The 12038-nt window shown below is 38.2% G+C and overlaps 1 protein-coding gene across 17 annotated transcripts in view; it reads right to left on the minus strand.

Moving 5' to 3' along the window:
* The window catches only part of plekha5 (pleckstrin homology domain containing, family A member 5), a 78448-nt gene that overhangs the window by 35616 nt on the left and 30794 nt on the right, over positions 1–12038 (minus strand). For 15 of the 17 annotated variants that reach the window (XM_037243797.1, XM_037243795.1, XM_037243802.1 and 12 more), the window contains exons 4-5: positions 1025–1108; positions 506–559 (exon numbers count right to left, since the gene is read on the minus strand). In XM_037243797.1, the coding sequence (XP_037099692.1) occupies positions 506–559; positions 1025–1108 (138 nt within the window). Of the gene's footprint in view, positions 1–505; positions 560–1024; positions 1109–5367; positions 5578–12038 lie in introns of those variants that run through there. The other 2 variants (XM_037243808.1, XM_037243799.1) reach the window with 2 other exon arrangements.

Here is a 12038-nt window from a genome sequence, read left to right on the forward strand (position 1 = left end):
TGAATGAAAGATGAGTAAAACACTTCACTTGAAGAAAGAAAGGTGATGGATAAGACATGTAGGCATAATTAATGGCCTTCTAGAGAGAAAAAAGCCCAGTCAGAAATAATTTAAAATTGACAATCCGTATAGCATGATATATATAATTTTAGTGATAATTTACTAATAAAATTAAACATTGCTTTTGAACTGTTGTCCAACAGAATTATTTTTGAAAACTATTGAAATCAACAATTTTGCCTACATGCATTACAAAGTGGGTAAAAAGTAATGTAATCACTAGTTTATTTACCAATTTAAAATACTTCTAAAGAATGTATTTCTACAATTTTAATCATTTCCTAAGGGAAATCAGAGAAATTTTTGAATAATCTAAATAAATTACTATAATTTATTTTTCACCACCTTGTATGCATCCCGCTTACCAGTAAGAATTCGAATGATAGTAGTCTTGACAGAAAAAGCCAAAAGCAAAACCTACTCTTTCTGTATTAGGGTTTATTACCTGGTGTCAGCCTCTAGGGGCTTGTCAGGATGGACAAGCTTTCCATATTTCACACTAAAAGAACAGGAGGAAGACAAGATGGCAAAATAATAAGAATCCAAAACCATGACTACAAATTAGACTGAGTCAAATAAAAAGTAAATCATGACAATGGATAACAAAAACAGCATAAAAACAGTCAATGAAGATGCCTGTCACCATGTCATCAACACAGGCTGAAATCTGGTAGCCCTCCCCCCAAAAAATCGAAACTGTACTTGAAGCAGTGCATCCAAGGAAACATTACGAAAAAAAGAGACTGTTAGGAATAAATAAAAACAAAGCAAATATTAGAATGAAGGCTTTAAAGGGAGGTCATTGCTTTTGAGAGTGTTTACGCCAGCAGAGATCTTGCTGACCTGAATTGCTTGCCACTGCTAAATAACACAAGTTGCAAAAACCTGCTGAAAACCAAGATAAAGTGTGATCATCATTACTGCCATTGTCGTTTTTAACTTAGAATCCTGAAAACAGACTTACTGTTCATTCACCACGAAGATACAGTTGTCTTGCGAGGGAGCTCCTGAGACAGGGTGCTTACACATCACCTTTCGCTCATTGTGACTGGAGAAGAAAAATAAAAGAACATTGAAAAAAACGTGTTTGTAAAATACAGTGAGCCATTTGTAATGGTAAATCCATGCCTGGACGAACAACTGAAAACTTTGTAAAATGATGGCATACGCACACACGCATTATTCTTTTCTTTAAAAATACAACTGGAATAGGATATGGAACAGAAAAGGGGGGGAAAAAATGCAAGCGCTGCAAAGAATGATGGCGGGATAACAATTCCAAAAAACAAAGGGAAAATGCTTTCTTGCATTCATCTAGGAGCCAATGGTCTGTTTTTGTAAATGGAAAAACAGCTTATTTGAAGTGAGATGAAAAATTGGTTTGCTTCGAATGCTATATGAAAAATCCAGCTAATACCCACCAAGCTAGCTTGTTAGCAAGCTTGACTGTAAAAAGCACAACTTGTATTTTTGTACTACAACAGTGGAAAAATATTTAGAATATAGATTACCGACATTCATGGCAACAATGTCAGCGCCACAAAGCAAGCAAGTTGTTTTGACTTGCATCTTTAATTTGGGGTTCTAAGGGACGAATGTTCTGTAAAATGCAGGAAAAACAATTTTCACATTAGCAAAACATAATACATTTACTTGAATTATTCAACTTAAAATGTTATTGAAGTTTGTTGAAGTTCACCCAACATTTTTTACAGCGTAGTTTGCAAGCCAGACAGAAAGATAGCAAACAAGCTATCCCTGCTAGCCCGATATCTCCATCTGTGTTATTTTATTTCTTTGTACATTCTGTGCTTTTTTTATCCACACCGCTCACATTTCACAATCTTGATACACTATTATAACCTAAGCTAGGTTTAACACAAACAACAAAATTGTTTTAATTCAAGGACAAAACTCCAATGTTTTGTTCTTGACTGTTGTATGACCAGACATTTGTTATTAAGCATTGCAAAGGTGGCATCAGAGGCAATAGAAAAGCCTTCATTTATTTACATTTCCATTTTACAAAGAAACCCAATGAAGTGGTATTCTCCAAATGTTTTTGCTGACACAGAAAAATGTAGCATTCCACAATCAGATAAAACCATCAGTGGACAATGACAACTGCGTCAACGTAGCAGGACTTGAAAAAGCGCAATTATTTTGTAACATAAGACTACAGGGTGTATGTGAAATTGAACACACCACATTTTCCAAAGTACTGAAAGTAAACCATTGCGCAAGCTCCAAATCATTAATTTGTTGAGTTCACTTTCTAACCATTACATATCTTCACATTTTACTTAAGCAATACGCAGATTGCTTTATCGTGTATTTTTTAGTGAATAAATGGAAATGGTCACCGAAATGCAATTTTCCATTTTCCTCAATTGGAAATTATTCTTTCTGAACACAGTAGTACAAGTTCTGCATTTTATCTACTCCTCTATTAAAAACATAAGAGCGGTCTCCGGGGATTGTGAATCTGTTTTCCAGGAAAACTACCGTAATTTTCGGACTATAAATCGCACCGGAGTACAAGTCGCACCAGCCATAAAATGCCCAAAAAAGTGAAAAAAAAACATATATAAGTCGCTCCGGAGTATAAGTCGCATTTTGGGGGGCAATTTATTCGACAAAATCCAACACCAAGAACAGTCATGAACGAGCAACAACAGGCTAAACGATAGGTATGCCAACGTGACATAAACACAAACTAAGAGCTGAGAACGGCCCTGACGTAAAATTCAGTTATTCAAAAAACTATTACATAAATAACACGTTAATAAAACCATGTGTCACTCCAATTCATTAAATCCATCAATCGTCCCTTGTCAACAATGCGTGCGCGCCGCTGACGGCTCTTGCACTTCAAAATATTCCACAGGCCCATATAACGATATATAAATTATATATCAAATAACTATTGTATAAGCAATAATGTTATCAAACCATCTGTGCACTCTAAATCATTAAATCCATCGATCAAATTCCTCGTCCTTTGTCAACAACGCCGCGCGTGCGTGCGCCCTGACGTCAGCCTCGTCGTTATTCCACAGATCTACTATATAACTATATTGTAGCGTTAACAAAGTTCAAGGAAAGACGTGGGTTTGGTAAACGGCTCTTTATTTAACAAAACAAACTTCCAGGCGTGTGGCGGCGTGGACTTCCAGCCACGGAAATGGAAGAGAGCTCCATAGACGATAGGTATGCTAACGTGACATAAACACAAACTAAGAGCTGAGAACGGCCCTGACGTAAAATTCAGAGTTATTAAAAAAACTATTACATAAATAACACGTTAATAAAACCATCTGTGTCACTCCAATTCATTAGATCCATCAATCGTCCTTTGTCAACAATGCGTGCGCGCCGCTGACGGCTCTTGCACTTCAAAATATTCCACAGGCCCATATAACGATATATGACCGAGCCCCATCCACCGTCCCCGGACAGCCACCCGGCCGAGCGCCGGCCCTCGATTTCCATCCACGGAGGTGAAAGACAGCTCGGTAGAGTAGGACCGGGCGTGCGTAAAAGCATTGTCTGAGCCCCATCCACCGTCCCTGGACAGCCACCCGGCCGAGCGCCGGCCCCCGACTTCAATCCACGGAAGTGAAAGAGAGCTCCGTCGAGTCAATCTTTGTCCTTTATGTAAACAACGCCGCATCGCGCTGCTGACGTCGCGCTGCTGACGTCGCGCTGCTGACGTCGCGCTGCTGACGTCGCGCTGCTGACGTCGCGCTGCTGACGTCGCGCTGCTGACGTCGCGCTGCTGACGTCGCGCTGCTGACCGCGACGTCGCGCTGCTGACGTCACTTGAAATTGAAATTACAGTAATCCCTTGCTACATTGCGGTTTCATTTTTTTTTTTTTTTGAAAATTTTTGAAAAAAAACACATATAAGTCGCTCCTGAGTATAAGTCGCCCCCCCACCCAAACTATGAAAAAAAACGCGACTTATAGTCCGAAAATTACGGTATTAGACAAGGCTGGCTTATGCAATTGTTTCTCCCGCATCTCAACTGGACAGTCCGATTTCATCAAATCCATTAAATGTTAAAATTGTACACTACAGATAGGCATACATAAGCAGCATACTTTCCACAGCATCACCCATATTTTTCTTCTCCACATGATTGCAAGTGACAAGTACATACGCAAGAACATGAGCATTTAAGCACAACTAACAAGCACAGAACATTTGAGAGCAGAGGAGCAACAAGCCAGCTTACTGACGATGATTGTTGGGGTCGCAGAACAAAATGGTGCTATTTTCTGAGAAACTTGCCTCTTCATCATTTTTGTGTCCTCTTGTGTAAACAGCTAAAATGCCACAAGATGGTGGCAAATCCCCGACTAACAGGAAAGTAGTAATTGCTGTCAGGCAAGTGCATAGAAGGGATAAATCTCAACTGAGACTAAGGTGAAAATATTACATCTAAATTAAATTAATTGCGCTTCCACAAAACAAAACACAACAAATGTTTTTTTTTATCTCTTTCAGAATGTCTTGCAGTTGTTTATACAAAGCTGTTTGGGAAATTATATTTTTTAATACATGTTTTGCTTTTTAATTAATTAATTTGAGGAAATTAATTAATTTGTATTTTTTTTGGGCAATTTTTACTGCGTATCAAAAGTTTCATTTCAACGCTTGTTTCTCAATGGTCATGAATGGCATATCATTTATAATCACTTTTATTTTTTATTTCATTCACAAAAATGTTTTTTCAGCACACCCGCAACCCCCGTGGGGACAAGCAGTACGGAAAATATTCATCATTGAATTCATTCGTGGATGAGTTAATTAATGACAATAACTTTAATGATTGTTTATAACTGATTTTGAGGTTTTGTTGTTTTGTGACTTTTTTCATACAAATGAGACATTCACTACATTGACTGACTCATTCTTTCATAATACCTATGACATCATCTGTAATTACGATCTATTAAGTGGTTCGCAACAAACCTGAGAGGTTCAACACTCGGCTCGTGATACTAAATTGTGATGAGATATTTAATCTCAAAACAGTTCTTTTATTTTTATTAAAATTAAATTACAAAGGGCTATATATTTAACACACAATTATAATATATAATTCCAAGCACCTCTGAAAGAACTAGCAGAAACAACAGAGCCATGGTGGACCAGCTTTTCACAAGCTCAAACGAATGTGCCCTGGCAACTGGCTGTGCATCGGCATTGAGCCAACCGGATGGCATATCCATCTATGAATTCAGTTACCGCTCACAAACTTATAATATGATCATAAAAAGATGAGCAGATTGTTGACTCACCGGATGAATAGCAGAAGGTGTTAAGGAGGGAAAATAGAGACAGGAGGATGGCAGCCTTGCGCATGGGGCTTTCCTCCGAGAGAAGACAGCAATACTGCTAGTATATGCCGCTGCTCGACTGCACTCCCTGCCTTTCTCTCTCTTCAGATGTGTCAAAGTTGTGTTGTACTATGTGCCACAAGGAAGCTTTCAACTGAATCCAGCAAAATCGAACAAGCACGAGATAGATTCCTGCAGAGAGCTACAGTACATTGCCTTTAAATTTCCAAACTGCAAGTTAATTAGTTGTGACTTTGTCTTGTATGCTAACAAGCACATTGTCTCGGTTTAAAATGTCACTGTTTTGAAATATTTCAAGGAATGGCCTGATTTACACTCTTAAACCAGATGGGCCAAAAGTAATTCAAATTGGGTGAAATAGCTAACCGAACACCGGGTCGAAGAGGGACTATGTGTTGAGGATTTAACCCAGCATGTTGGGTCAAGAATTTAATCCAACAAGTGGTACCAAATACGCATACTGATGAGATAAACCTTCTGTGGGTGGTCTGTCTGTCCTGACCAGGATTTGAACCTCAAACCCTGTGTCACACTGAGCCTTCAACCATCCACCAAAGACTGCTTCATTAAATTTATTTCAACCAGTACACAAATCTTAAATCCATTCTTAACTCTTCAGCCTGCAAAAATCTAATCTTCAACCCAAACCAATGGGTAAAGATAATTAACCCAACCTTGCCCGGAAGTCGTGGGAAAATTTGGCCAGCTAACGCCTTACTGCTAGCGGGCTACAGTTAACGCTTCATTGTTGGCACGCTTACGCCGTACTAGCAATGAGAATATTTGGTCAGTTAATGCCTCACCGTTGGCCGGCTAACGCCGTGCTAGCAACAAACGAAAGGGATTTTCGAATTTAGATGCTGAGAAACAAACTAGCGTCGCGCCGTTTAGAATTAGGCTCCTAAAAACGTAGATGGATTTAAAATGGAAGTATATATACTGTAGAGTAAATATCCTTTGTTTTGCCAATTGAATCTACTATAGAATGTACAGCTCGTTGCTTACTCCGCCACCCAAAAAAACCCAAACAATAAACACTGAAAATCTTGTGTTGCTTGGCAACAAAGGCAGAATATGACTGTGTGTGTTCAGTGACAGGATATCAGCAGCAGTTTCCCATCCACATATTAAGGACATTAGTTCCTAACCTTCTTGTCCTTTTCTCCTATTTTAAACAATTAAAGTTGTTTTCCCTGTTACAATTTTCTTTATATTAGCAATAGCATACAGCATACATCTTGTCATGTTTTGTGTTTATGATTCCAGACGTTGACCCAGGACAGAAGTAGTAATCCTAAACATTTAGTTTATTCAGTTTTTTTCTGCTGCCAAGAGCCTTCGGCCCCAGCAGACCAACCATAAAAAGTCTGGATCGACTTGACTGTTCACATTTTATGTTTGGGTTGTTCTATACACTGGCCCTTGGTGATAACTTGTTTTCCCTCCCTATAACTCCTCGTGATTGTTGTTTATTTTTCCATCCATAATTAATTGTAGTGTATTACTAACCGTTGATAAAGAGATTTCCACTCTATTTCAGAATGGTGACTTTATATATCCCAGAAAGAAACATATAGTGGTGTACAATCTGCAGTTTCAAGTAGTAACTACTATTTTTATATGCTACCGTAATTTCCGGACTATAAGGCGCACCTAAAAACCTAAAATTTTCTCAAAAGCCGACAGTGCGCCTTATAGTCTGGTGCGCCTTATATATGGCTCAATTGATGAATTTGTTGATCGATACTAGTTGTACCCAGTGCTCTGCCAAAATGTTTCAGTACGTTTTAGTACGACTAGTAAATTACAAGGTCGCATCGCTTCCCAGCATTACGGCAACCGTGGTCAGGGGGCGTCACTGAATAGCTGTTGTACCCATGAGGCTATTTCATTTCAAAATAGGCTGCTCCGTTAATGTTTCGAGTAAATTTACGGATCGATATGGAAGGGAAACATAGGTAAGCAGTACCGATGTGTTAGATTGAACTTTAGTCAGTTCCGATCATTTTATAGGAGATCGTTTGAGAAACGCGATTGTTTACACTTTCTGAGGCTCATGGGAGTCTGCGAGCTGAGGCTCATGGGAGTTTGCGGGTGGCTAATGCTATAATGATAGCTGCTATACGCACGAGGCTATTTCATATCAAAATAGGCTGCTCTGTTAATGTTTTGAGTACATTTACGGATCGATATGGAAGGGAAACACAGGTAAGCAGTACCAATGTGTTAGATCGAACTTTAGTCAGTTCCGATCATTTTATAGGAGATCGTTTGAGAAACGCGATTGTTTACACTTTGCTGAGGCTCATGGGAGTCTGCGAGCTGAGGCTCATGGGAGTTTGCGGGTGGCTAATGCTATAAGGATAGCTGCTGTACGCACCAGGCTATTTCATGTCAAAATAGGCTGCTCTGTTAATGTTTCGAGTAAATTTACGGATCGATATGGAAGGGAAACATAGGTAAGCAGTACCAATGTGTTAGATCGAACTTTAGTCAGTTCCGATCATTTTATAGGAGAGAGTATGAGAAACGCGATTGTTTAGAGGCCTCATTGGTTCTTGGCTAGTGGATGCATACAGCAACCCTAGTCAACCTCAGTTTGTTGCAGTATAGCTTCTATTTTATGCGCCTTTTACTCCAGTGCGCCCTATATATGAAATAATTTCTAAAATAAAAAAATTCAATGAGGGTGTGCCTTATAATCCAGTGCGCCTTTTGGTGCAAAAAATATGGTACTATATCCACATCACAGTTTTGTGAAAATATTATATATTGCTATTTAGATCTCTAATTATGATGCTGGATTGAAACAGAGTTTACTCTAGAATTTATCACCAACTAGCCAGATACGAATTAAAGCAGTGTTTCCCAACATTTTTTCATTCACGGCACACCTTTCCATTGGAAAAAATCTCGAGGCACACCACATGTCATGAAGCATGTCTCTTTGTCTATGCCATTTTAGAGGGTCCTAATCCGTTTTCTTTGCACAAACGATAGTACTTAGTTATCAATGGCGGCAGAAGTACGTACTCTACGTGTAACGTACAGTCCTCTGATTGTTTTTTTGCCCTGATCTACGTAAAACGTAATGTCCTCTGATTCGTTCATTGGGTCTACATATTACGCTTGAATATTATGGAAGCCACACAAAACAGCTTTACAGATTTTGGAATTCGGTCCACACAAAAGGCGCACCTTCCTTTTTTGAGAAAATTATAGGCTTTTAGGTGCGCCTTATGCACCATAAGGACAATACGGTAATCAGAATCAAAATGCATTAGGAATCTTCGACATGGCATCTTTTCACCAATGAGACTATCGTTAGATTCAGTTCTATTTGCCCTGGTACTCGTTCAATCATCAATAATGTTTTTTCTTTTATATGTTTAAGTATTTATAAAGACACCGCTCTTGAAGTACTAATGACTGAATCTAGAGGTCATTTTGGAGAAAACAACAAAAAAATCTGGATTACATCCCCAAGTGTGTCAATTTCATGGCTGTTTTTTTGGTCCACAAAACAAACCGTGCTTCCAGTGGTGCTGTGCAGCACTCCAGGTGAATATCAAGCAGCGATCTAAACAACCACTGAATGCTGAACACAAACATCCAAAGCCATGAAAATGCTTTCTTGGAGCTATCACGTGATGATGCATGGTCTGCATAATTACAGACTGAAATTACAGGTCTCTGAAAAACTGCATTCATTCCGAACGACAAAAAGATACAAGTAGTGATAATTCAAAAAGGGCAGGCAGGGTGAAGATGAAATGAAAAGACGTGTAATCGCTGCATCTATTGAGGGGAGGGGAAAAAAACGAGATGGTGAACTGTGCTGTGCCTGCTGCCACCGTATCCCTGCTTCAGGCTGCAGTTGTCATGGTTACCCATCTGCAGACGTAAATGCATGTGCCTCAAGCACACACATAAACTAGCATACCAACACACTCACGGTTCAGATAACCCATATACATAGAGGTAGAGTATATGAACAGTAGATAACCTGTTAAATGTCATGGGTAATCATTTGATTGACAGAAAACAATTACAAGGCAGTTCATTATTTTACCACTAGCCCTCAAATACTTACAAAAATCAATACTCAATTCGAAAAAAAAAAGTATTTACACACATAACTGAAACAGCATGAATGAAAACATCTTTATCAACAATGTTAAAAAAATAAACTACACAGAAAAGAGAAAATCACAACAGAATTTTTCTACAATTATGTGAAAGAGTATTTTAGGATGAAGTGCTATACTCAAGGATACTAATTTAATTTCTGAGTGGCCTATTTAACCACCTGAGATATGAACTTGTTCAACCAAATTACAGCAGTAAACCTTAAAACCTGGGAATAAAAAAGTGATTTAAAAAATTTAAAATGTCGTGTGAAAATTCTTAGAGCCTGCTAACTGTTGCAAGTCAATCCTTCCAGGATTCACTCAATGAAAATTGATACAGTACAGTGCTAGTATGCTAACATTTGTTTTGCTATCATCCACTCGGACAGCAACCTGTTTCGAGAAAGTTCTGAGTCAGAGTGATATGGATTTTACAACTACATTCACGCCACCTATGAGAATAGCTCAGATGCTAATATTTGGTAAGCTAACATACTCGAAGATGGGAATTTGTGTTTAAAGCACTAAAGTTTAAAGGTACTGTTTTAGAGATGAGCTAAAGTGCTAACACTCAATTAGTTACTTCGTGTGTGACTACATTGAAAATCCCAATGATGCTGAATAAAAGCAATAAAGTAATAATAAAAGTAGAGTCGACCTCCGCATACAGCACTCGCGGATTTGAATATTCACCGATTTATTTTTTCAGTAGTTTTTATACTATTTATATAGTTTTATTAGTTTGATCATTGAGAATTGAGTGATTCCACATTTCACAAGTAACTGTTACTGACCACCAAATTATTTTCTTAATTTTTACTTCAGACATTTTCTCCTTCCTCTGCTACCTCATGAAGCCCCAAGATATTAAGATCATACTCTCTGCATAACTGAGAGAGAAGCAATATTACTCTAGTACTTTAGTACCCTCTTGTGGCCACTGACATATTATGGAAATATTGTACAATATTCCCTAGGGTTCATCTATTTATTCCAAAATCTCTGAATTGCCTATAGGTGATGGATATATTACAAATTGTTGACCGCATTTGGAGCATGGATTTTGTTTTTCCTGATGAAAACTATGAGAAGATCAGAGAGGTTTAATACAAACAAGTCTAATTTTCTTGGCGGATGCAAACAAAGATAAGTTGAGCTGAAGTTTTTGTTGTTATTAAATGAACTAAATTGTTTATCACACTTTCTAGGACAAAGTGGTTGAGTTCAGAAAAAGTAATTTAAAACAATCAATTGAAAATTTAAAAAAAACACACACACACAATTACTTGATAATTTGATTCATTCCGATGAATCACATTAATTAGATTTCAAAATATTATCAAGTTCTGCCTTTGGGTGTGTTTATTATCCCAGAAAAATAAACAAAAATACAAAGTGAGGAAAGAAGACAACTGTTGAGTTTATTGGCACAGACAGCCAAAATAGTCTATTCCAAAGGGAAAGATGTCACAAGAAGACATCTAGAAAGTTAGGAGGACGCAAAGGATGGGATCTCCCTTTCTTTAAATGTGTTAAAGTCAAGTGTAGACTTCATTCGAATCTGTAAATAAAAGCAGACAAGGACGGGAAAAAAAGCCGAACTTTTCTGGCCCCATCCCAAGAGATTGTTGTGATCAAAGCCGGATTTGATACAAGCATGCTTACATTGCCAAGAGCACACTGAAGCGTTATCCGCTCCACCCAAACTTCCCCTTGATTGCGGCAATTAGCTTCGAGCAAAAGATGGGAGATGAGTAACAGGAGTTCAAGAGACCTCGACGTCCATTTGCAAAGTTGACACACACAGTTCACTTCAATCAATTTGTACTTTGAAGATTTCTCACAATATACAGTGTTACCGTGTTTTACAGACTATAAGGTACACGTAAAACTTTATTTTTCTTTCAAAAATTAACATTGCGCCTTATGTATGGTGTCAAATTGAAGTTGAATAAAATTTTGACTCTTTAGCTGTCCTGGTTTATTTCCCTGAATGTCTACAAATATGCCTTATATTCCGATGTGCCGAAAAATACGGTACACGTACCGTTGGAGAAAAAGACATGTATCAAGTATACTGGCTACAAATTACAGTAATCAATCACACACATGCACACCTGACGCTTAACAGTTTTGGAATCTACAACAGTATCAGGTTTTAGACTGTGCCAGGAAAAGTGCTTGGAGTAAAACCAGGCAAGCACGGGGCGATATAAACAATTGAATCACCGTAAAAGGCCAAAACCTTGTGTCTCATGCTCTTATGTATCATCTCAACGTCGCAACTTATTTGAAACCCGAGTATTCTGTGCAGAATTATTTCACCGTACATAGAATGAAGTGCATTAAAAGGCAGATTTTGGATTCTGATAAGTGGTTTAATAATGCAGATACAGCAATGAGGAGATTCCCTCTTTGTGTCGGGGAAAGGATTTAGAGCTCAGAAGCCTCGCAGGGATGAGATATTAATTCCTTCATTGA

The sequence above is a fragment of the Syngnathus acus genome, chromosome 23 (assembly GCF_901709675.1).
Source record: "Syngnathus acus chromosome 23, fSynAcu1.2, whole genome shotgun sequence".
NCBI classification, from domain to species: Eukaryota; Metazoa; Chordata; class Actinopteri; order Syngnathiformes; family Syngnathidae; genus Syngnathus; species Syngnathus acus.